At 47.5% G+C, this 23,526-nt stretch overlaps 6 protein-coding genes across 15 annotated transcripts; 5 read left to right on the top strand and 1 right to left on the bottom strand.

Moving 5' to 3' along the window:
• Positions 1-86: 86 nt before the first annotated feature.
• LOC6555529 (hypoxia up-regulated protein 1) lies at positions 87-4,148 on the top strand. The gene is made up of 3 exons (XM_015153236.2): positions 87-305; positions 855-1,168; positions 1,241-4,148. The coding sequence occupies exons 2-3, from the start codon at positions 858-860 to the stop codon at positions 3,702-3,704; spliced, it is 2,775 nt and encodes a 924-aa protein (XP_015008722.1). The 5' UTR covers positions 87-305; positions 855-857; the 3' UTR covers positions 3,705-4,148.
• A 283-nt stretch (positions 4,149-4,431) lies between these two features.
• LOC6555528 (ubiquitin-conjugating enzyme E2 Q2) lies at positions 4,432-10,658 on the top strand. 9 transcript variants are annotated; one of them, XM_001982601.3, is made up of 9 exons: positions 4,432-4,526; positions 5,517-6,315; positions 7,980-8,096; positions 8,169-8,456; positions 8,724-8,798; positions 8,856-9,147; positions 9,211-9,359; positions 9,444-9,522; positions 9,583-10,658. In XM_001982601.3, the coding sequence occupies exons 2-9, from the start codon at positions 6,154-6,156 to the stop codon at positions 9,612-9,614; spliced, it is 1,194 nt and encodes a 397-aa protein (XP_001982637.1). In that variant the 5' UTR covers positions 4,432-4,526; positions 5,517-6,153; the 3' UTR covers positions 9,615-10,658. The 9 variants fall into 9 exon arrangements, with proteins under 9 accessions (XP_001982637.1, XP_026837279.1, XP_026837276.1 ...); XM_026981478.1 differs by having other exon boundaries at positions 4,465-4,526; positions 5,487-6,315; XM_026981475.1 differs by having other exon boundaries at positions 4,489-4,589.
• Positions 10,659-10,826: 168 nt separating this feature from the next.
• On the bottom strand, positions 10,827-12,860 carry LOC6555527 (U3 small nucleolar RNA-associated protein 15 homolog). The gene is made up of 2 exons (XM_001982600.3): positions 12,644-12,860; positions 10,827-12,576 (listed from the first exon to the last, which is right to left on the bottom strand). The coding sequence occupies exons 1-2, from the start codon at positions 12,734-12,736 to the stop codon at positions 11,062-11,064; spliced, it is 1,608 nt and encodes a 535-aa protein (XP_001982636.1). The 5' UTR covers positions 12,737-12,860; the 3' UTR covers positions 10,827-11,061.
• A 177-nt stretch (positions 12,861-13,037) lies between these two features.
• Positions 13,038-15,423, top strand: LOC6555526 (protein prenyltransferase alpha subunit repeat-containing protein 1). The gene is made up of 3 exons (XM_001982599.3): positions 13,038-13,649; positions 13,756-14,144; positions 14,223-15,423. Exons 1-3 carry the CDS (start codon positions 13,564-13,566, stop codon positions 14,942-14,944), a joined length of 1,197 nt encoding a protein of 398 aa, XP_001982635.1. The 5' UTR covers positions 13,038-13,563; the 3' UTR covers positions 14,945-15,423.
• A 249-nt stretch (positions 15,424-15,672) lies between these two features.
• Positions 15,673-21,246, top strand: LOC6555525 (protein unc-93 homolog A). 2 transcript variants are annotated; one of them, XM_026982178.1, is made up of 5 exons: positions 15,673-15,978; positions 16,966-17,362; positions 17,427-17,801; positions 18,167-19,502; positions 19,558-21,246. In XM_026982178.1, the coding sequence occupies exons 2-5, from the start codon at positions 17,216-17,218 to the stop codon at positions 19,917-19,919; spliced, it is 2,220 nt and encodes a 739-aa protein (XP_026837979.1). In that variant the 5' UTR covers positions 15,673-15,978; positions 16,966-17,215; the 3' UTR covers positions 19,920-21,246. The 2 variants fall into 2 exon arrangements, with proteins under 2 accessions (XP_026837979.1, XP_026837978.1); XM_026982177.1 differs by having other exon boundaries at positions 18,164-19,502.
• Positions 21,247-21,476: 230 nt separating this feature from the next.
• LOC6555524 (alpha-tocopherol transfer protein-like) lies at positions 21,477-23,370 on the top strand. The gene is made up of 6 exons (XM_001982597.3): positions 21,477-21,721; positions 22,074-22,233; positions 22,293-22,374; positions 22,443-22,775; positions 22,834-22,970; positions 23,028-23,370. The coding sequence occupies exons 1-6, from the start codon at positions 21,586-21,588 to the stop codon at positions 23,095-23,097; spliced, it is 918 nt and encodes a 305-aa protein (XP_001982633.1). The 5' UTR covers positions 21,477-21,585; the 3' UTR covers positions 23,098-23,370.
• The last annotated feature ends 156 nt before the right edge of the window (positions 23,371-23,526 follow it).

Genomic DNA, 23,526 nt, shown 5'->3' with positions numbered 1-23,526 from the left:
AATTCAAATTATGGCGCTCACATCTGCGCGATCTGGCAACACTGCCTGCCCAAGTGACAGTCACTCGTTTATTTTATCGATTGCTATCGCCCGGCCGAATCAACACGTCAACGTTTTCTTCCTCTTCTTCGCGTGCCGCTGCTTCTTCTGCTTCATCGCGGCTACTCTGTTTTTTTACTTTACAACTCAAATCGCAGCCGACGTTGTGAATTGAATAATTAATAAATAGCTGACCGCTGAATAAAAGTCAATTGGCCAGTGCAAGTGGCAAAGGACAGCTGGAAGCGACGAACGAAACGGGACACGTAAGTGGAAAGCGGTGCATGGCTGAAAGGATGGAAGTGGAAGAATGGTCAAAGGAAAGGGGCGAGGGAGGGGCGCCGACAGCTGCTTGCGTTGCAAAAAAAGAAGTGAAAGAATCGCAAAAGAAATGTGGAAGTAAAAGGGTTATTGCTCTTTTCACCGATTTTCCGTAAAGACTTATTGAAAGCTATTACTCCCCAGTAATTTCACCGGCAAACCATAGACAACTACGAGTTAAACACGATTTCCACTGCCACATGAGCACAGCTTTTCTCGTTGAAGCCAGACTTCCCACAAATGAAGTGTTAAAACTGCTGGAAACCCAGTAACTTCTTGTGTTATTACTGCGGCCAAAAAACGTAGGTAGAAGCAGTGGGTGAATTTTGATATTACAGCTACACATACTTGAATCTGTAAAAAGTTAGCCTCTTAAGTTCAAGTCAAATTCTAGAAAGATCTCCCAATGCAGAGGGTAAATATAGAGTATTTTTTGAATTGGGTATCTAATGCTATGCACAATCCTTTAATTTGATCACGTTTTAAACGCACAGACCATGAAACTCGTGCTCCTTTTGAGCGCCCTGCTGGCGGGGATTGCCCTTTCCCAGGGAACCGCCGTGATGTCTGTGGATCTGGGCACCGAGTGGATGAAAGTGGGCATTGTGTCGCCCGGTGTGCCCATGGAAATCGCCCTGAACCGCGAGTCGAAGCGCAAAACGCCAGCGATCCTAGCCTTCCGCGATGGAACGCGAACCATTGGCGAGGATGCACAGACAATTGGAATCAAGGATCCAAACTCGGCCTATGGCTATCTTCTCGATTTGCTGGGCAAGACCATTGATAATCCCATTGTTGATTTGTATAGGTAAGTGCTATTGCTTTGGGCCACGTCACTGTTGCGTCCCATTGACTTATCTTGAAATCCGATCGCTTTCAGGAAACGCTTTCCTTACTACAACATTGTGGGTGATCCGGAGCGCAATACCGTGGTTTTCCGCAAGAGCGACACCGAGGAATTCTCCGTGGAGGAGCTGGTTGCTCAAATGCTGGTAAAGGCCAAGCAGTTTGCCGAGGAATCCGTAAATCAGCCAATCACCGAGTGTGTTTTAACCGTGCCCGGTTACTTTGGCCAAGCCGAAAGGGAGGCTCTGTTGTCGGCCGCCCAGTTGGCCAATCTGAAGGTGCTCCAACTAATCAACGATTATGCAGCAGTGGCTCTCAACTACGGTGTCTTCCATCGCGGCGAAATTAACGAAACGGCCCAGTATTTCGTCTTCTACGATATGGGCGCCTATAAAACCTCAGCCGCTGTGGTGAGCTATCAGTTGGTTAAGGATAAACAAACCAGGGAGATCAACCCGGTAGTCCAGGTCCTTGGCGTTGGCTATGATCGCACCCTGGGAGGCCTGGAGATTCAACTGCGATTGCGTGATTACCTGGCTCAGGAGTTTAATGCACTGAAAAAGACTAAAACCGATGTGACCACCAGTCCCCGAGCTCTGGCCAAGCTTTTTAAGGAAGCAGGTCGCCTAAAGAATGTCCTCTCTGCCAATACAGAGTTCTTCGCTCAAATCGAAAACCTGATAGAGGACATTGACTTCAAATTGACTGTTACTCGCGAGAAGTTGGAGCAAATCTGCGAGGATCTCTGGCCGAGGGCCACAAAACCATTGGAACAGGCTTTGGCCTCCTCGCACCTCAGTCTGGATGTGATCAACCAGGTGATCTTGTTTGGTGGCGGCACTCGAGTTCCACGTGTGCAGGAAACCATCAAAGCTGTCATTAAACAGGAGCTGGGCAAGAATCTGAATGCCGATGAATCCGCTACGATGGGTGCAGCCTATAAGGCAGCCGACTTATCTGCCGGCTTCAAAGTGAAGAAGTTTGTGGTCAAGGATGCCACGCTGTTCCCCCTGCAAGTGTCCTTTGAGCGGGATCCAGGCAATGGTGCTGACGTGAAGCAGGTGAAACGTGCCCTGTTTGCCCTGATGAACCCCTATCCCCAAAAGAAGGTGATCACCTTCAACAAGCACACCGACGACTTTGAGTTCTATGTCAACTACGCCGATTTGGATCGCTATAGCAAGGCGGAGATTGCCGCTCTGGGCAGCTTGAATGTGACCAAGGTACAGCTGAAGGAGGTAAAGGAACTGCTGAAGAAATCGAAAAAGGAAGTGGTGGATAACAAGGGCATCAAGGCCTACTTCTATCTGGATGACTCTGGCATTTTCCGCTGCACAGGCGTTGAGTATGTGTACGAGAAGCAAAAGCCTGAGGACGATGCGGATGACGACAGCACATTGTCGAAGATAGGCAGCACTTTCAGTAAATTGTTTTCCAAGGAGGGTGAGGAGAAGAAGGACGATTCGGAGCAAGAAGAGACAGACAGTGCAGGCGAGGAGCCATCTAAATCGGAAGATAATGAAAAGGCCAAGGAAGAGGAAGCCAGCAGCAAGGAGCAAAAGTCTGACGAGATCACCAAGCAAGATCCCGAAGCCAAAAACGAAACCATCAAGCTTGTTACCGTCAAGTCCCCGGTGAAGTACGAGTCGCAAACGCAGTTTGTTGTTGCTCTGGCCGGTTCTAGGTATGACCAATCGGTGGCCAAACTCGCCGCCATTAACAAGGCTGAGGAGCAACGTGTCCGCCTGGAATCAGCTTTTAATGCCCTCGAAGCCCACATAATCGAGGTGCAACAGAAACTGGACGAGGAGTCCTACGCTAAGTGTGCCACCGCCGAGGAGAAGGAGAAACTTCTGGCCGAATGCAGCACTCTGGGCGAATGGCTGTACGAGGATCTGGAGGACCCCAAGGCCGAAATCTACGAGGAAAAACTAGCGCAACTGAAGAAGCTATCCAACGTGTTTTTGGCCCGCCACTGGGAACACGAGGAGCGACCAGAGGCCATCAAAGCACTGAAGGGTATGATTGATGGCGCCGAAAAGTTCCTGGTCACTGGCCGCAATCTCACCAAGGACACCAATCCCCAGAAGGACGTCTTTACCCAGGTGGAGATCGATACGCTGGACAAAGTCATAACCGAAACCAATGCCTGGCTGAAGACGGAGACGGCGGCCCAGAAGAAGTTGGCCAAGAATGCGGATATCCGCCTGTCAGTAAAGGATATTACGGACAAAATGAGCCTGCTGGACCGCGAGGTCAAGTATTTGGTCAACAAGATCAAGATCTGGAAGCCCAAGGCGAAGCCCGCTGCCGAAAAGGATAAGAAAAAGGAGGAGGAGGAGGAGGTGGTGGCTTCCGGCAGTGGCGATGGCACCAAAACTGAGGATGCCGAGCAGCAGCAGGAACCGCCAACAAAGGAGGAGCAGCAGGAGCCCGTAGATGACATCACTCCAACGCCTACAGAGGAAGAAACCAAGACACCGCACAGTGAGCTCTAAGGAGCCAAACTAGAGGGATTTCGAGCATCCGTAGCAGCAGGAAGCCAAGTGCCTGTCTTAGGATTCGAAGGAGGATTCAAATCGGGGGTTATACAGGGGGAAAAGACGGCAAATGGTCACGACACGGATCGTCTTTATTTCTATGATTTTTTTAGCTAAAGTCGGGGTTAAATTTTGCTACTTCTAATCTAAAACAAAACACACACAAAAAAAAAACACAAAACATAATGTAAAACGTAACTAAATGTAAAAACCATTTTCCATTTCCATACCATTCCGCATAGGAAATACAAGACTTGAAGAAGTACTCACATGGTCCCCTCTATATATCCACTATATCTTATTGATCTATTGTAGCGAAAGTAGCAAAACGAATTGGGCGGGATGAGTTAATTGCCGAGATAAGATCGTAATAAATCTGAAATCGTAAGGAGCGAAAGATAACGAATAATGTTTGTATTGTGTTGTATTCGGATTGGCCTTTTGGTTCCTGGCGATGTGCGTAGTGTGAGAAGTAGGTAATCCTTTAATATCATATGAAATGCATTATAAGCAATTTTTAAATTTCCCGCCCATAAGTAGTCGCCCGTTGAGGAGGGAAACCCCGCTAGCTTTGGTAGGTGTATTCGCTAACTGCGGACTCCCTAACGATGGTTCATGTCTTCGCTGAGTGCGTATGGTGTTTGTCTAAGACTTCTAGCGATGGGTGAACGAAGATATCAACAAATCGATATCACGATACACGAAGAATCATCGGCTAATTCATCGATTACCAATGTATCGCTAACCCTGCATCACTAATTTGTTGTTGGTAAAAAAAAGGTAAAGCGGGCGGGCGTGCGTGGAACTGAATTTAATTCTCTGTGTCACAATTTTCGCAGCTGTGTGCGTGTATTATTTTGTTGTTTTTCTTTTTTTTTATTGTCTTTTTCCTGAAGAATTTTCTCCGCTGCTGTTTTGCTTACAAATACATGGGTGTTTGCGCAAGTGTGTGTGTGCGAGAAGAGTTGCTGTTTTCTGCGGCCGTTTTTCCGTGTGTCTGTGCTTCTTTTTGTGCTCCGTGTTCCGTGCAAACAAAGGATTTGTTCTTGGGGCTCCGTGCAGTTAGTTTTTCGCCTTAGTCGCTTAAATATTGATAAATGATTAACAGTGCCAGTGTGTGTGTGTGTGCGTGCGTATGTGTGTGTGTGTGTGTGTATGCAATGCTGAAAACGCAGACTTCGGTCAGTGAAAGAAGGGGAGGTGGAAAACAGGAGAAGGAGAGCAAAAGAGAGGTGGCGAGGGAAAACAGTTATGCAGCTGTGAACAGTGGAGCCTCGGCAAAAAAAAAAATTGGCTCAGTTTTTCGATTTTCGATTGCCCATATTTGATACTCTCCTCTTTGTCATGGGGTTTCTTCATCTGTCTCCATTTTTCTTTCAAATCGAGCTTTTTTTTCGGTAAAAATTTCCTTGTGGATAGCACACGAAAACAACAAACTCAGCAGAAAATGTAGGGGAATAAAGAGGGGGATAGGGGATAAACGCGAAATTTGTTTTTTTTTTTGTTTTTGCCGATTTCCAATCGGTATTTCGATGAGTTTCGATCATTGCGTAGGCAAGATACCTGCTGTGCGAGTGAGAGAGCGCTAGAGATTTGTACAAGTGTGTGTGTCAGGTTTTGTCTGCTGCTCTGTGTGCGTGTGTGTGTGTAAGCCAACTGCCGATGGTTGTTTTTGTTTTGGCTAGTCAGCATTAGAAGCAGCAACAACAATAATAATACAAAAGTTAATAACAAGCTAAGTGAAACACGTGTTTAAAACTCCAATTATAGCTTTAATGCCCAGGACAAACCAACATACAAATAAACGCAATTGAACAGAATAAGAAAACGGTAATAAGTCGGGAAAATCAAAGTGCAAATCTGAACGCCAAAAAAAGCAGAGAGTGCGAGCAAGACAGCGCATGCTGGGGCGCCGCAGGAGCTGTAGAAGAAGAAGCAGTGAGAGTGAAGTTAACTGGAAGTGGAGTGGAAAAAGAAGAGCGAAAAGAGAGCCAGCGAAAACAACAAAGAACAACCAGTCGACTCCAAAAATTCGCCCTTTCAATCTACCTCCAAACACGAGCAAAATCGTCATTTTAAGAAGCACAATAACTAAATGAATAAACAAAATATTCACATAAAGGCGGCGACAAACAACTCAACTCAAGTAAAACGGAACAGCGCCATCTGGAGTAGGCAGATAAAAGCAGCTGACAGACGTAAAGAAAAGAAAAAAACACAATAAATCCCATACCAGCTTTCTTCGCCTGGAAGTCGCAAAGGAAGAGCGCAAGAGAGGGGGGAGTTAGCTCCCTGAAACCCCACGAACCACAAAACTCCACTTGGACCACGAAATAATCATAAGCGCACCGTAAGCACGAAAAAAAAACTCAGACCAGACCAGTTGCCTTTTTTAGCCCGCCACAAGATGGCGTGCCTTAACACCCTGAAGCAGGAAATCAAAACGCTAGAGAAAATCTTCCCGAAGAACCACGAGCGCTTTCAGATCCTCAATTCCAGCGTCGACGAACTGCTCTGCCGGTTTATCGATAAGAATGGAAAGCGCTACGATATTCACGCCAACATAACGGTAAGTCCCCCCCCCCCCCCCCATGACCATTAGCTTAAGTTCAAATCTTCTTTAATTGTGTTATTTTTGGAGACTTTTATGGCTAAAAAGATGTGATGTATGTATTATATGTCCAAGTTAAACATTTAAGGTAAAGTAATTGGGACCGATGGATTTCTAACAAGTTTTCCCCGTGGAACAATTTCAAGTATAACTTTTGCAAATCGAGCCCCAAAGAAAAGTATGCGAATTTGAAACTAGAGCGAAATGTTTATATTTTCTTGTGCATCTTTCTTATCGTCTCCAGCAATCAATAGATAAGGGCATTGGAAGTGAAAAGGGGCTCCTATTAATGCGCCGTGTTTTCAAGTGGTTTGGAGCTTGGTGCTGGAGGGGATTACGGGTTCTGGTGGTGTAGAACAGCTTGCTATTTCCAACTTTCCACTTTGTCCACTACAACGATAACATTATTTATACGGCGATAGTGTAGAATTATATATAGCAAATTAGCAAGTGTTTAAAGCTTCACTTTCAGTAGATTCACTGGGATCCTTGGTTCTTTTTTTTTTTAACGTAAGTCCATCTTCATTTTTGTTCCTGCCAAAATTTTTGGTTTCTTCCTTCAAATAGTGCTATCCTTGTCTGGTTGTTGAATCTACTTCTTCAACCTTTCTTTATCGGTTCGCCCTCTCCCTCTTTCCCGCTTGTGCGTGATTATATATGTGAGGATTTATTTGTGCCGATTCTTTATTCCCACGCTGCTCAGTTAAGATGGGATAAATGTATGCACGTACATATATTTATGTTATATGTATGTATGTAGTCGAGGTAGTCGATGCCCTTTGGCCGCTCTCTTAGGCTCCCTCTCTTTCTACTCTTTTGGTTCTGACCAACATAGACTGATTTTGAAGATTTCCGTTATGGTATAAACATCATGTACATTTGTCTGTATGTCGCTGCTAAACATTTAGTGGTATCTGCTTAAATTGTCAAAAGCAATCACACCTCGAATTATAGAAACGCGTGCTCCTGCACTTTGCAGTAACAGAGTAACACCCTCGATGAGGTGTGAGGTTGATTCATCGGCTGCCAAGCTGTCGCATCTGTTTTCTGTCTTCTGTGCACTGATCCCCGCTTGGTTCAATGATCTAATTAAAGGTTATAATTTCGTACTTTCTGGCGCGTTCGCATCTCCTTCGTTTAGTATTTGTTTATTTACATGTGCATGCAAAGTGGCTTCGACAACGACGAGCAATTCACCTGAGAACCGAAAGAAACGAGATCGAGACTCAAATGGAATGAAAATGGGTATGGCAATGGGAATAGGAGAGATCTTTTGTCTGTGTCCAATTGTCGAGTCAACGTCCTTGACCCACCCCACACACGCGATCGGCTCGGCCCACCCCTTTGGGTAGAAGTACAGTGGATTCCCGATAAGACATATGCCAAGGCAAACATTTAACCGATCCCACTGTTAATGGAGAGCCATTGAAATTTGCTAAAACGTATATTGCATAGGAATTTCAAAAGGAAAAATAGCTTATTTTAAAAGTGACCCGATCTGGCTACATATTCTTCAAACTAGTTTCACTGTCAAACTCGTTTGATATCAAGTTTGTTTAATAAAAAGACGTGTATAAATATTGATAATATGATAATGCTATATCTCTGGCTCTCTCCTGCAGGAAACCTATCCCTCATCGCCGCCAGTTTGGTTCGCCGAGAGCGAGGAGACGAGCGTCACAAATGCTGTTCAAATACTTAGCAACACGAATGGACGTGATAATCACGTTATTAATCAGGTGAGTCCTTATAGCATACATATATCGAAATTTATTGGCTGTAAACTGACAATCCCATCCAAATCCTTGCAGGTGGGCATACTGCTGCGTGAGCTGTGTCGCCTTCATAGCGTTCCACTGCCACCCGACATCGATAACTTGGCTCTGCCGCTGCAAACGCCGCCGCCATCCGCTTCCCCCCTTCGCTGCGAGCAGAGACCAGGTGGTGGTGGAGCGGGGGGTGGGGGCGGACCCCACGGCAACGAGGAGACCGATTCGGATCAGGAGGAGATCGAGGATCCGATTGGCGAGAGTGAACAGGAGAGCGAGGGCGATGAGGACTTGCCGCTGGAAATGGATGATGTACGAAGTACAAACAAGGTGAGCTAAATTTGTAGAATTCCTAGGGATTAGGAGCTTCGAAGGGAGTTCGGCACTAGTGCCATATGCAGGCCTAAAGATTACTTTTGCATAAGTAAAGTACTTATAATCATGCAATTCAATTTTAGTTATTACGGGGAATTGTGTTTAAAGTAGTTTTGAGTTGATTTAAGAATTAGGTGGTAGTTTTTTATATATCATTTCTGGTCCACTCGTTTAATATTAATGCTGTTTATTCTTAATAATTTTGATATCTGTGAAACGCAGAAGGACGACATGGAAGTGGAACACCTAGCGACTCTAGAAAGACTGCGTCAAAGTCAGAGACAAGACTATCTAAAAGTGAGTTACCCGATACTTCGCAATGAAGGCTATATCTAATATTTTATTCGACATTAGGGTTCAGTTTCGGGTTCCGTACAGGCAACCGATCGCCTAATGAAGGAACTACGCGACATTTATCGATCGGATGCCTTCAAGAAGAACATGTATTCTATTGAACTCGTCAATGAGTCGATTTACGAATGGAACATTCGCCTCAAGTCTGTCGACCCCGACAGTCCGCTGCACAGTGATCTGCAAATGCTCAAGGAGAAGGAGGGCAAGGATAGCATACTGCTCAATATCCTCTTCAAGGAGACATATCCTTTCGAGCCGCCATTTGTGCGCGTCGTCCATCCGATTATCTCAGGTGGGTTTGGCTAAGTAATAGTATATCATGGACGTTTATTTCAATGTGTCTTGTCTTCAAAAGGCGGCTATGTGCTCATCGGTGGTGCCATCTGCATGGAATTGCTGACCAAACAGGGCTGGAGCTCGGCCTATACCGTGGAAGCGGTTATCATGCAAATTGCAGCCACCCTTGTCAAGGGAAAGGCGCGCATCCAGTTCGGGGCTACCAAAGTATGTTCAATTCATAGTATTCAAGTCGATTAAATGTAATCCTGTAAACTGATACACTAATTTATACCCATCTTCTATAAACAGGCACTGACCCAGGGCCAATACAGCTTGGCTCGAGCCCAGCAGAGCTTCAAATCTCTAGTGCAGATTCACGAAAAGAATGGTAAGCCCAGAAATGCGTTGTAAGGTTTCCAACCATTGACAAGGAAACTCTTTATTGCAGGATGGTTCACCCCGCCCAAGGAAGATGGCTAAAACATAACACAGGAAAAGTCCCCGACGCACATCCTTTCTAGAATAACGCATGCCAACCAACACCAACCAACAACACCCACCATACTCACCTCACACCGCCAGCACAGACCCTGCCCACATCCTGCCCACATCCGCCAAGCACACAACCCACACACTTACTGTCGGCTTGATCTGATGTTTGATTTGGTCAGGACCAATATGGACAAAGCCCCTGAATTTAAGGAGATGGCCCACATTACTACCTTGCTTGCAGCGTTGATGGAAGTCCGAAGAAAGCACACACACATCATGCATCTACATATGTTTGATTGCTCCTAAAAACATTAAATCGTCTTTAGAGGCACGGTTACTGATTTGTTGCATTCATATGTATATGCCACACTCGACTTCTCTGCAGTGTGTAGTGGCCTGAAATCGTGTATCCTGTACAGAGTCTTGGAAACCGGAGCTGCATATATATTGGTGTAAAAGTGTCAAAGAAATCAGCAGCCGAAGAGTGTAAAATGTAAAGGCAATATCTGTTATGTATATGAGTATCATTTTTAATTTAAAGTGTAAGTGTAGTAGCTTTGAACCTTGCAAACAAAAATCACCCACCCAACCAGCACCCACAATCCTCACACACTCCACACAGACACACACATACAAACCCCTAAAATGTAAACTAGTTAAGACGCCTAACTGTATTCTTATTTAAGTTTAACAAATCCGTGGTATCTTATATTTTCCCTTTAGCTGGTAAGCTAACAACACAAGAAACGGCATGTTGGCCTAAGTTGACGCAATGTCGATCGGAATAGATATATATATATACATATATATACCTATACATACACATAATTATACATAAATATAAAGATATATATTAAAATTAGCGCGAGAGTTTAGCTTAAGCAGAATAATACAGAACGATGCGTCGAAGATGAGCAAATTCTAAGTGTAAATTCGTCTTTCCAAATAATCGTAAAAAACCGTAAATCTAAATCTAAAAATGAATAACAAATAAAAACCCAAATCGAGTAGTTGGAGAACGAACACCGTAAATATTTGCAAATAAATTACCCATTATATTAAAAAAAGAAAAGTTAGTTCGAGGGCAACTGTTTTGCTGCCCCATTACCATTGTTTTTTTTTTTTATTATGCGTACAACGGCAGACAAAATTTCATTGTACATTTCAAAACTGAAATTGGCATGCACGACGAAACGTTCATTTTAAGTATGTATTTAATAAAGAAGGATATATACATGCATAACACTGATTGAAACTACTTTATTGGAGTCGGCCTCTTTTGCAGGATTTCAATGATGAGTATGCCCAAGAAATCATATTCTGTTTCGTTTTGTTTAAATATGTATTTCTTAAACTATAAACAAAATTCCAGTATTCTAATTTTTACTTTAGTCTAAAACTATCTGGCTATATCGTTGTTCTACGTAGGTCTGTGTCACTCCACGAAGACCACGTACTTTTCCGCCGCCTGGGAGGGCTGCATGCTTGGTGTCTTAGTCTCAACATATGTGGGCTTATGGGCTACTTCGCCATTGTCCATTGAAATCCCAATGAGCATATCCATGGCACCCTTTAGCCGCATCAGATCGGTGGTTAGCCTCACTTCCTCCTGCATAACATGTGACAATCGTTCCAAGGATCGCATCAGCTTCGGGCTGTAGGCCACCAATCGCCGCTCGAAGACGTCCAAGACCGTGCTGGCGGCCATCATCAGCGGGCGCATGAATCGCGTCTCCCCCATGTGGTTGCAAATAAAGTCGATGAATCGAACAAGCATTGTGTCCCGACGATCAGTGAGGGCTTTGTCCAGAGATTTACGGTGCAGAAGGTCGGTAATGACAGCCACAACGAGCTCCGGCTGCTTTGCCATCTTCTGCGCATTCATCACGTCGTCCAAAGCCTTCTTGTGGTTGAACACGCGCAGGTGTACATCGTAGGATTTCAATCCGGGCCCCTTGATTCGATCCTTGATAGTGTGATCAACCTCCTGGGTGTGGTTCGGGCGTACTGCATCCTTGAAGTGCCTGCGTGTCCGCTCCGCACGAATCCTTTTCAAATGACTGGGCTTGCTGTCTACCATCATGCGACGAATGGAGACTAGACCATCGACCATTCCAGCAACAACGGCCTGATCTCCGCCAGCAACAGCCATGCTGACCACGGCATTGGGATAGGTCAACGTGTGCATTGTTTTGTAGGTGCTCACATCGTAGATTTTGACATGCCGATCGAGCCCGCCTGAGAGCAATCTCCTGCCATCGGATCCCAGGCGCAGACAAGTTACTGTTTTGTGATGCTGTGACATCATGGTAAGCAAACGGCAGCCGCTGATGAGATCCCATACGCGTACCTGGCTGCCACCGGCGCTAACGAAAATTGAACCGTTGGGAAGGAACAACATGGACTCAACCGGAGCTCCGTGATCCAAGGTGCGTTGCACCGCCGTTTCCGCTCGCGTATCATACAGATTGATTTTGCCATCGTAACCTCCGGAGACGAACATGTGCGGTGCCTGCGGATGCATGGCGCCAGCACGAATGTAGTCGGTGTGCGTGTCCCCGTAGGTTTGTACCACCTTCTCGTTGGCCACATCCCATAGTCGGACCGACTTGTCGTCTCCAAAACTGGCTAACTGCAGCTTGTCCGCCGTAAAGAAAGTGCGATGCACCGGTGCCGTGTGTCCCTTGAACAAACGCAAGATGTTGCGGCTAGTGGTATCGAATAGCTTGACGTGGCCCTCCTCGTCGCCGGCGGCCAGGAGTCGACCATCCTGTCGGAAGGTGGCTCCGTATGCGGTCTTTTGGAATCGGGAAAGATTCTTCACCACGAGCTTGGTCATCAGGTTGTAGATCTGCACGCGCACCGAACATGTCACCACAAAGTTGTCGGGATGGCTGGGGCTGAAGTCCAGATAATCGATTGTGTTGTGCTCCTGGAGAAGTTCCGGTTTCTGTGGATTGACGAGAGAAACAATGAGCTGGTTGACGAGTTTCTGTGCCGCATCTCATACTACTCACCGCCAATCGGTCCCAGTACACCGTATCCGGCGTTTCCACCTGAGCCAGCTGCTGAAAACGCCGTATGTTCAGTGGGATGAAGGTGCTCTGCATCCTGGCTACTTGTTTCTAGTGATTCCTTCTTTACGCGCGCACGTGCTCCACCAAAAAAGTGTGACCAGTGGACGGCAGCAGTGCTGCCGGACAAGATGGTTTCCAGCCAAATTTGAGTGCCCTCAAATACGGCGGTATCATTAAATTCAATAAATTTGCTATAATATCTTAATAATTCTGCTATCAACTTTTAATGAAATACATAATAATAAGAGTGTTTTTCTTGTAAAGTTACACTGAATGTAGGAAAAAACATTTACAAATTTATAAAGTCCCAGTTGATGTCTGCTTTTGATAGCCATTTTCCCGATAGTTGGTTCCAACTTGGTTAGTCAGTTATCGATAGACGTGGCAGGTGCTTTTGTTATCGGTCACACCAAACACATGTTTGCAAACAAACATATGCTCACCGTCGCCAAAAAAAGGAAAAACATTTCCGAGTTTGCGGACCGATCCGCTGGAGAACCGCGCTTTGGGGCGAACCAGATTGACAGCCCCTCGCACTGGGCATTGAAATAGTAATAATAATAATAATAGAGGCTAGATCTCGTGTCCAGTCCCCGGCTTAATTAAAAATTTATTTGTTGTGATGCGGCCGCCACTGGGGGTTCCATAGTCGCGTAGACAGGGTTCCAGCCTCCGCCGTCACCTCCTCTTCCTTCCCTTTCCAAATCTTAATTAACCGGAGACATTGAGCATGCTAATATTAATTGGAGGCAATCAATGTGCCTGAGACCCTCGAATCGAACGGAACGGAAGCGAGATCCCCGAGGAAGCAGTAACCACATCCACATCGAAATTCCACGTTCGCAATATACTCAAATTCGATGGAGGAGGAACGCAACGAGAAAATGGTGCTCTGCGAGAAGATCATCAGGGACATCAATGCGGTGTTCCTCAAGGATCAGGATCTGTGAGTCGACCATTGAGTTCTATTAGAAATTTGATCAGAATGGCTAGAAATGATAGCAATCTTTAATCTGCGAATATTGTTGTAATCTTGTTGTAATCCCCGCCAGCGCCTCCTTTGAAATTATACCTAAGGAAGCCAACTGCAACAAATCGCCGGTTGTGCATGTGGAGCACAATCTGGGCCTGGAATCGTGGTGTGCCCAGCATGTCTACGACCACGCCCACCGCACCCTCATCTCCCACCGCCGTCAAACCACGGCGCAACAGCTGCGGACGCTGCAGCAGCAGCAGCAGAGCGACTCCCTGGCCAAATACCTAAACGTGGCTCTGCTGATCAATCCCGATGTGACCACCTTCTGGCACATTCGCCGCCAGTTGGTGCAAAAGAATCGGCTGAGCATCAACAAGGAGCTGCAGTTCTCCGCACTCGTGCTCTCCATCAAACCGAAGTCCAATGAAGCATTCGCCTACCGCCGTTGGTTGTACTCATTTCAAAGTAAGTGGACGTCGACAACCGAAGATTACATACATATGTGAGGTACTAAACAATAACATTTCATCCCATTATTTCCAGGTGCCGATGCTATTGACTGGCCCAATGAGATCGGGATATGCGAAAGGGCCGCCGATAGGTGCGCCAGCAACTACCACGCCTGGTCGCACCGCCAGTGGATCCTCCAAAACGGCCCCTGTCTGCTGCAGTCGGAACTCCTACGCACGGAGAAGTTTATGCGCAAGCACATCAGTGACTACAGCTGCTACCACTACCGCCAAGTGCTCCTGAGTCGTGCTTATGAGCTCAACTTTGCCCTTCCCAACGATTCCGGAGCCAGTGGCTCATCTCCATTCGCCAGTCTGCAGCAACTACTGGCCAGCTATGGCCTGGAATGTGAGGCTAACGCCGAGGAACTCCAGCAGTTCTTGCTGCCACATGTGGACCTGAGTTCCGTGAGCAACCAAAAGCTAAAATCATTTCTTTACTGCTGCAACGTGGCCGCCAACGATATGCGGCTGTGTGTCGAGCAGCGGTTGATGTACGGATCGCGGGACTGCTTCGAGCTGCATCGCCGAGCGGCCCTCAAGTTCATCGTGGAGCAGTGCGTTCGCCTGCAAATGGGCTTGCCCTATGGCTCACTGTTGCCAGCTGCGTCAGGCGATCTGCGTCCGCACTTGAGCAACTTCGACTTCGAGAAGCATCCGTTTCTAAGTGCCGTGCGGCGCAAAGAGTCCGCCCTGGGCGGCAAGCACCGGCGCTGGTGTAATCTTCACCTCAGCTTTGCATATCCAGCGGATTAGACAGCGCGACCTGAAAAAGCTCAAATCAATCTACCCCAATAGAATTACTCACTCCCGGCCTTTTCGTTTACCATCCGTTTTGAATTGTGGCAAGTGTATAAATACGTTGCAAAGTATTTGATATATTTCCTACCTGATTATCGCCCTCAAAAAACAGAATGTTTTGAAAAATACTTGATACGAAGACGATTCTAAACGGACTTGCAAACGGAAATGGTTCCAATCTATATATTATAAATGTGCGACCCAAAGACAAAGTTCAACTAGCCCGACATGACAACGGATCTCACTGGTCCGCCAATTGCATTTCGATATCTATTAGCGTTAACTGTTCGTTTCTGTTCTCAGTCTGAACGGGCATGATTTGTTAGCCCTTTGTTCGGAAGTACAACTTAACCGATTATCGCCATGCCATGCACGTGTTTGTTGTTAGCCAATTGCAGTTAGTTTTTAAATAAATCCAACTCATAGATGACAAACGTTCAAATGTGTTTCAGAATCGCTTAATGCCTAAAGTTGTGAATGCTGAAGCACACGCTTTTGCATTTTATGCATTTTTGAGCATCGAGCAGTTCCTCGTTCAGTTTGAGGATATCGATTTGGTAATGGCCGTAATGGCCGTAATGAGCACTCAAAATGCATTGTATAGGGGTTTCTTTTGCGCAGAGCAGATGTTATATGGGATGGTATCGTTTTGTTGCGATGCAGCCACAGTCACAGCCACAGCCAACCACTCACCACATGAGCTGGGGATTGTGGGGTGCCGAGTGCGCATGTCTGGGATGCGAGAATGGGTGGGAAGTGCGAGATGCTGCCGAAGGCCCGAGATGACAACAATTTCAGCAGCGGACTCAGAATCGCCAGTCCGTAATCCCTTCCAGCTTTTCAGTGTGTTTCTGGAGCAGATCGCGTGCGGCGGTGTTTTGTGCAGTGTTGAGTGGCGAAAGTGCTGGCTTCTTTGAAGGCTTACAAACAATTTTGTCCCGACTCGACGAACAGAAAAACGTGCATACCAGCCAACCGAGAATTTAAAAGTAATCGACAAAGTATATATTGTTGTTTTTCATTGTTTGCTGATATATGGTTTTTTTCTGTTTGTGGATATACACGCCAAAAGGATTTCAAGAGAGTATTGCATCGAGAGTGTGTGTCCTTTTCTGTGACCGTCTTTGTTTGGTTTTAAAATATTCATATTTGCTTGCCATCCGCCCTTTTTGCATTTTTTATAACTCCCACCCACATTTGCCGCCCCCAAGGGGCGTGGGCCAAAAACTGCGCCTCAATCGCAGTTTACTTCTTGGGTGTGTGGTGTTCGGTGCTCGGGGTGGTGGGGGCTAGTTTATGATGTTTATGAGTTGATTATGGGCTGCAAAGTGCTGTGCTATTGCCTTCGGAACCCGTTCCCCCCGGACATCTCGACCTGTCCCGTGCCGTCCCGTCCTGGAAATATACATACCTCGGAATACCTGACCCTGGGGCGCTTCGGCTGCACATGTGTAGATAACTCAAAATGGACACACCTGATGATTTTGTGCCAGTGGGGTGTGTGTGCGAAGTTCCTGCGGCCAAGGGAGCTACACTCGCGGCTGCACTAATAGCAGCGACTACTAGGCATTGGCGGAGTTGCCACTTCCCTTGCGCTTCAATCAGATTTGGAGCAAGAAGCTAGCTTAAAAACGTCTTATTCCTACTCCCGATTCTTTGCCGAAACGTTTCCTTGTTCCAAGTCCTCTTCTTGCGACCGCGAGTGCCGTGAATTTGCCAGAATGTAGTGAGTGAGTAACGGCAACGGCAACGGCAACGGCAACGGAACGTACATGTGCGCATACATATGTACGTAGGCCCATGGCCCACATTAGTATGCAGTGCACGTACGGCCAGGCGGATGTGTGTGGGCGTGAGTGTGTGTGTGTGCGTCGGTTACCGTTTCCATGTGCAGGTGACAACTCGATAAGCAGCCGATAGATGGCGCTACCATGCGAGGCCCCACAACTTTTTCATTTCCTCTTTCCACTTCGCAGGCATTCCGCTGCATCAGAACTATATTTGCACTTTGATTTGGGGGCGTGGCAGGTGGACGGCGGACAATGAACCCGCCCACGCAGCAAGGACAATAATTGCAGACTGGATTGGAATGGGATGCACAGTGGAGGAGCAGCATGAGTTCGCCTTTTTGGAGCGATGGCAGTACTGGTATCGCAGCGGCCCCACAATCCACATAATTCGCATTACGGGCGCTAAGTTTCGATAAGTTGGCAATAATCGCCGGAAATGGGCAGTCTGCCGAATCTTCACGAGCTGGAGGAGGCGGAGCGCAAGCGGGAGAAGCGACGGGAGTACGAACTTCTGCTGGAGCAGCGGGCCCGTGACACCAGTCGCGAGCGGGAGCGACTCTCCGCGTTTGCTCAGCAGCGCAAGGTGAGATCGGCTTAGTTGAGCCCACTTCCTGCCCACTTTATATTTATGTTTCTACTCCACTCAGCAATCGTCGTATAATGCTTACATTATGGCTAGTCTGGGCATTGGTGGCGGATCCTTGAGCCTCAATGCCACCGGAGGCACTGCAACAGGCAATGGAGATCTGCCCGGTGGCAATGGCACAACTGCGGGAAAGGGCCTGATCCAGGCGGTGGGCACCGCATCTGGATTGGCCACCAGTTCGGGTGCTCCGGTGGCCACCAGTGGCTTTGCGATGCTGGGACTGGCCAAGAAGTATGCCCCACAGTCACACCACCATCAGCATCAGCACCAGCACCAGCATCATCAGCACCGCCATTCGCTGACCACGAGGCATAGAGTGATGCGTACCCGCAGTTCTGGAGGAGCCCAGAACGTCTGGGAAGAGCAGATGATGGAGGTGAGTGCTCAGGTGAACTCATAAAATGTCCGACCCCGTGTGAAAAGCCTTTATATACTTCATGTCACTTGCTTTCCGGCACGGTGACACCTGTCGCATATAAATAGAATCAGAGAGCTTAGCTCTTTGTCCTGGACTCTCAACTATCAGTGGTCATTGGTGAATAGTGGACAATGGGTGTTCGGACCCGGATTGTCTTTCCCAGTTGCACAACAACTGGCTGGTGTTGTTCCATCCCTGGGAACCGACTACTCCCCCTTTGTTTGTGGTCGTTTTAAGATCGCTGGCCGCAACAGCAATAGCCTGCCCAGGTCCTAGGATTCCTGCTATATTCTAATACCATTTGTTTGCATCCCTTCCAGCAGCACATCACCGCATACTCGCCGTCGCCCATTTCGACTCGTTCGCATCGAATAAATCCGGTGTCCTCGTACCAGGTGCAGGCTGCTCTGGCGGCCTCGCGTCGCCGGGAGTCCATAAACAGCTCCATTGGAGCCACCTCCATCCGACGATTGATAACGCTGAACAACAGGAATTGCCGGCACAAGGTGCCAGGCCATGTGCGCCAAAAAGTGTGGCGCCAATTCAGCTGCTTAAGTCTGGCCCACGGACTGACGAACTGCGTTCTGCTGCCGGTGATGGCGCTCCAGGGCTCGAATGCAGTGTGGCACCACCGGGAGGAATGGTTGCCCCTCGGCCCGGAGATTGGATCCCTTCTGCTGAGTGCTCTCTTCCTGGTGGCCGCTGGGATGAGCCTGCCCAGCATTCGACTGATGAAACGATATGGTTATGGGCCACTGATAGTGGCGAACTATATGACAGTGCTTCTATTCCTCCTGTCGCACCTGTACGCCTCCATTTACACCCTTCTACCCGCCTACTTGCTGCTGGGCGTGACCTTGAGCGGATCCGCTGGCTCCAAAGCGGCCTTGATTGTCCACTTTGGAGGGAAATTGAGCTGCTCCTGCGAGTCACAGCAGTCGCAGGCGGCGGTCGATGTCTTGCACGAGGAGCACAAAATGTTTTGCAATCGGGAACAGAAGGTGAGACGTCTGGCCAGGTGGTTCAGGGTTTCCCAAGACCTGGGACTAATCGGAGGAGCCCTTCTGGCCTCCATTTTGCTGGCCTGCAGCGATGGAAACTTTACGGGAGATTGCTCCGGACTGGTTTACTATGGAAACGAGAGCTGGCCACCCCAACTGAGGGATTTCTACAATAGGAACGAGCACGGCGACAGGATCTGTGGGGCAGACATGTGTCCCCTGAGAGGGCAATCCATTCTGGCGGCGGGTTGGGCCAATGGCAGCTCCATACCCAGTTCCATCTATGCGGGCTTCATCGAAAGTGAGCCCCGTGTGGCCGGGCAATCCCTGCTCTGGTTGTACGTTCTGTTCTCGATGATATCATTGACCCTCTCGCTGCTGGTAGTGGTGGACAAGGTGTATGCCGCAGGCTCATCGCGACCGGAGCGTTCAAGAGATGTGAGCATCACGGATACCCTGCTCTTTGCCGGTCCCCTGGCCTATTTTGTGGGCACGGAACAGGCCTATATGATGGGTGACTTTCTGAGGGCCTTCGTCACCTGCTCGTTGGGGATCGGAATGATTGCCGGCGCCTTGATTGGCATGGGTCTGATGCAGCTCATCGTCTCCTGTACCTTGAGCATGCTGCTCAGGCACGTCAAGCGGATCGTCGTGATTTGTGAGTAGCAAATGGGCACAGGGTACTGGAAGTTACAATGCTCTTCTCTTTGCAGTGGCTGGTTTCTTCTTCCACTCCTGTCTGCTGCTGGCTCTGTCCAGTTGGAAGCCCTCGAGTGACGACAGTGCCCTGTTCTATGTGATTGCCGCCTCGTGGGGTGCCTGTAATGGGATGTGGGAGACGCTCCTGCTCTCGCTGGTCACCCTCAACCATGCCAGTCATGTAACGGAGGTCCAGGCGCCTCTGCTGGCCCTTCGGTTCCTGGGACTAGGACTGACCTTCGCCGGTCACGGCTTCCTCTGCGAATCGATGAAGATCATTGCCCTGGTGGTGCTGCTCGTCATCAGTGTGCCACCGTATGCTACGCTGGAAATCCGACTGGAGGCGCAACGCAAGGCGACGCTCGTCAGCTTATGACGCAGCATCTTCAGCTAGTCCCGACGAATGCGACGGGAAGTCGTGGTTCGGACGCACACCATGTGACATGTTCCGGATACGGATACGGATCCGGATCCTGGTCGGCGGCCAGATCTCCTCGAATCGCAGCCCGTCATGGAACGTATGGAACGAGAGACACAAGTCAAGCGACGCAAGTTACACTTCGAGCTCAGTGGACAGAAGTCGGTCGATTCGGAAAGGGATACGGTTTAAAACAGCTTTATCTGATATACAACAAATAGCCACATGGGGGCAAAGCTGGCTACTGACCTCTGTCCGCGGGCCTAGAGGATAAGACTAGTTAATAGGTTTGATCTACACCCATGTGGGGTTCCCTTCGAAGTGGGTGCATTCTCAATTTATAGCATTTGCCAGTGCCAGTAATGTTGTTCCATGTCTATAACCTATCTATCAAATAGAAATAGAGATAGAGACAGATAGAGAGGGAGATATACATAGAGAGAGAGAGAGAGTGAGAGAAAGAGAGAGAGAGAGAGAGAGAGGAAGAGAGAAGGAGAAGAGGGGAGAAGAGCTTTATGAGCCACAATAAGCATCTAGCATGTAGAACGTTACATATGTATGTACCAGTATATCCGATCTGAGGTGATACGATATCAATTGCGTATCTGCATACATGTATGTATTTCGCCAAGGGCTCCTCTGCCAAAAGGTTTTTTTTTGTGTGTATTTCCTAATGTAAACTCCTAGGCGTAGGTGTATTCAATTGGAACTCCAGTTTGCAGTTTCCAAACCGAAGCGATCCGTTCCGATCCGGTCCAGAGTTAATGTATGTTATGTATGTGTTGTCGGTGTAATGTGCGTTATATAGGTTTCGAGACCCTCCACTTTTGTCAACCATAGGTGCATCCCGATTCAGATCCAGATCCAAATCCAGATTCAGATAAAGCTAGCTGCAAACTGTTATGATAACCAGGTGAAATCCTAAGGTCTAAGGTCTAAGGTCTAAAGCAACAATGTTAACATTTTAAAAATTTTGAGAGTAACCATTTTGCGACCGCTGACGATTTCATACATCGGGCTAAGTATTACATGTATGTTGCTAGCCACATACTACGAGTATATATACATATACATATACAAATACCAATAGGCATAGACATACTATATATTTTTTCTTAGCGCTGGTTCCATCTGAATACTGGAATACTGAACAAAGCAGGTCGCAAACGAATTAAGCCGGTGGGACGGGCAGCCAAATACGATAAGATCGAGTTCTACGTGTATTGGATGTGTGTTGTATATTGTAGGTGTCCATATCCAGATCCAATAAAGATTTCAAAAACAAGTGTATTGCTGCTTCGGCTTACTTTCCACTGGAGCAATTAAAACCGCCCCGTCTGCGCTTAATTGCAAACAACTGGACTCATCTATGCGGCTCGCTGGAGCTTTGCATTGGAGCTTTCTCTGGCCGATCCGCTCCGATCCGATCCGATCGCTGAAAGCTAATGATCGCGTCGGAATAGTGGTCATATATCATTTTGAGCGCATCTGTGTGTGTGTGTGTGTGTGTGTGTGTGTGTGCGGGCTTGTTAGCTTTATCAATTGGGGTACGGGGTACTTAGCTAAGTTACTTGCTTAGTTAGTGGCTTTCTGCGGCCTCCGAGAGACGCGTTCGCCAGCCCCAATGGATAAAGATACAGGGGATAAGGAATCCCCCCCCGCCCCTGAGACTGCCTCCTCGAATGTCGCGGAGTGGAGCGACAAGCTGGCGGATCTGGTCGTCTGGTTCGAGGCCAATCCCGAACTGCCCGAGAAGATCGGTAAGTGAGTCAGTGGAATCGAATCCAAATACGTTTCGCTCCGATTGATAACCAGTCAAGTGGCAGACGGAATTAATGGGCGCGCAATCGCCTGTTGTGGTAACGATCCATTAACCTTGTAACCAAGCGGTGCCAAAGGTCAAGTGCACTAGCCACCTCCAGTGATATGAATGCAGCTCCTCCTTGCAGAAGTTGGCCTGACATGCACTCAGCTGGTGTTATATGCACACAGATCCATTGATAGTTATGAGTTGTATCTTTATGTCGCCAGAAGGTATCTTTTATAGTAGCTTATAGTTCCCCCAAAATCCCTACATAAATTATTACGAGCCCTACTAATTCTTCGCTATAGAACCCATAGTTATGCTACGATTTCTCAAGTGCACGGGTTTTGATGTGGAGAGCACCAAGTCACTGGTGGAGCTCAATTACAGTATGCGCAATAAGAACCCACATCTGTTTATGGATCGCAACATAGAGGACGAGATGACTGCCAAGGGTCTGAGGGTTTCGTAAGTGCCGTAAGGTAAAAGATTTAATGAAGGAGTAATCACCGTATTCCCCGTAACAGGGACCTTTTGGTATTACCCGGAGTTACTCCCCAGGGAAATAAGCTGATCTTCTTCCGCATGGCCGATCTGGATCCACGAACGGTGGGTCTTGAATAGGATGGACATGCACCCGATTGATCTATTAATCCTCAATTGTACTGTTTCTGCAGCGCAATTCTGTTGAGGAGACCAAAATCTTCGTCATGATGAGTGATGCGCGATTCAGGAAGCCGGATGTGGAGCGAGGAACTGGAAGCGGAGCAGATTACGTACTTGACGAAGCGGACATTGCCGTGGGCGATGTTCAGATTGTGGACATAGGCGGCTACACCCTACGTCACCTGGCCCACGTCTCCATTTTCGTGCTGCGTGTCTACATGAAGTTCCTGCAGGAGGCCTATCCCTCGCGCCTCCAGGCCATGCATGTTATAAACTGCCCCACCTACCTGGACAAGCTCATCTCCATGATGTCGCCCTTCATACGGGAGGAAGTCCGCAATATGGTAGCCACTGCCGAAGTGTACTTAATTTCAAGCACTTGCTAAGCAAATCCCCTTGCAGATCAAGTACCACACAGAGGGTCTGGATAGCCTCTACAAGGAAGTGCCGCGGGACATGTTGCCGGATGAGTATGGCGGCAAGGCGGGCTCTGTAGCGGAACTCAAGGCCAGGGGCATCCAGTCCATCAGGGACAACGCGTGAGTATGCCTTCAAATGGGGCCGTCCATGTATGACACCCAACTTGTACTTCATAGGGCTTACCTGAGCGACGAGCGGTACTGGAAGGTGGCCGCTCAGAGCAAGAGTCGATGGTCCTGGTTCTGATATGCCGATCATGCAACGTGATTTATATGTATATTGAAATGTGATCAAGCAGCGCGTCTTGCCAAAGCGATGATATCGATTAGTTGGGAAAGTCCCAGTAACACGTGCAGGTTCTAGAGCTCAGCGAAGCTGACCCTCCATTACGAATTCTTATTTTCATATTTTATTATTTTCTTACCCACTTCTCTATTATCACATAAGGGGCTATTGTCGATTGATTGACAACAATGGCAAGAATGTACAAAGACAAAGCAATAAATTATTTTAATTAGATTTGATGAGGTTTTATTACACCCAAAAGCTAGGTGGTTCTCAATGCTCTTCTATGATTACGAAGAACATACGTTTTTAGATATATTGCCTATCCAGTGAATAGAAACCTTTAATTTCGGCTTCAATTAAAGCAAAAATTGTGCCACTACTAACGAT

The sequence above is a fragment of the Drosophila erecta genome, unplaced genomic scaffold (genome assembly GCF_003286155.1).
Source record: "Drosophila erecta strain 14021-0224.00,06,07 unplaced genomic scaffold, DereRS2 tig00000126-arrow-pilon, whole genome shotgun sequence".
Classification (NCBI taxonomy): Eukaryota; Metazoa; Arthropoda; class Insecta; order Diptera; family Drosophilidae; genus Drosophila; species Drosophila erecta.
This window is presented reverse-complemented; position numbering and strand designations above follow the sequence as displayed.

Coding starts and splice junctions, on each gene's coding strand:
- LOC6555524 (XM_001982597.3), top strand. CDS start 21,586: ATGGATAAAGATACAGGGGATAAGGAATCCCCCCCCGCCCCTGAGACT. Junction 22,234..22,292: donor GCCAAGGGTCTGAGGGTTTC/GTAAGTGCCGTA, acceptor TCCCCGTAACAG/GGACCTTTTGGTATTACCCG. Junction 22,971..23,027: donor CAGTCCATCAGGGACAACGC/GTGAGTATGCCT, acceptor TGTACTTCATAG/GGCTTACCTGAGCGACGAGC.
- LOC6555525 (XM_026982177.1), top strand. CDS start 17,216: ATGGGCAGTCTGCCGAATCTTCACGAGCTGGAGGAGGCGGAGCGCAAG. Junction 17,363..17,426: donor CGTTTGCTCAGCAGCGCAAG/GTGAGATCGGCT, acceptor TACTCCACTCAG/CAATCGTCGTATAATGCTTA. Junction 17,802..18,163: donor GGGAAGAGCAGATGATGGAG/GTGAGTGCTCAG, acceptor CATCCCTTCCAG/CAGCACATCACCGCATACTC.
- LOC6555529 (XM_015153236.2), top strand. CDS start 858: ATGAAACTCGTGCTCCTTTTGAGCGCCCTGCTGGCGGGGATTGCCCTT. Junction 1,169..1,240: donor CCCATTGTTGATTTGTATAG/GTAAGTGCTATT, acceptor GATCGCTTTCAG/GAAACGCTTTCCTTACTACA.
- LOC6555527 (XM_001982600.3), bottom strand. CDS start 12,736: ATGCAGAGCACCTTCATCCCACTGAACATACGGCGTTTTCAGCAGCTG. Junction 12,577..12,643: donor TGTACTGGGACCGATTGGCG/GTGAGTAGTATG, acceptor GTCAATCCACAG/AAACCGGAACTTCTCCAGGA.
- LOC6555528 (XM_001982601.3), top strand. CDS start 6,154: ATGGCGTGCCTTAACACCCTGAAGCAGGAAATCAAAACGCTAGAGAAA. Junction 8,457..8,723: donor ATGTACGAAGTACAAACAAG/GTGAGCTAAATT, acceptor TGTGAAACGCAG/AAGGACGACATGGAAGTGGA. Junction 8,799..8,855: donor AGAGACAAGACTATCTAAAA/GTGAGTTACCCG, acceptor ATTCGACATTAG/GGTTCAGTTTCGGGTTCCGT.
- LOC6555526 (XM_001982599.3), top strand. CDS start 13,564: ATGGAGGAGGAACGCAACGAGAAAATGGTGCTCTGCGAGAAGATCATC. Junction 13,650..13,755: donor TTCCTCAAGGATCAGGATCT/GTGAGTCGACCA, acceptor AATCCCCGCCAG/CGCCTCCTTTGAAATTATAC. Junction 14,145..14,222: donor TTGGTTGTACTCATTTCAAA/GTAAGTGGACGT, acceptor CATTATTTCCAG/GTGCCGATGCTATTGACTGG.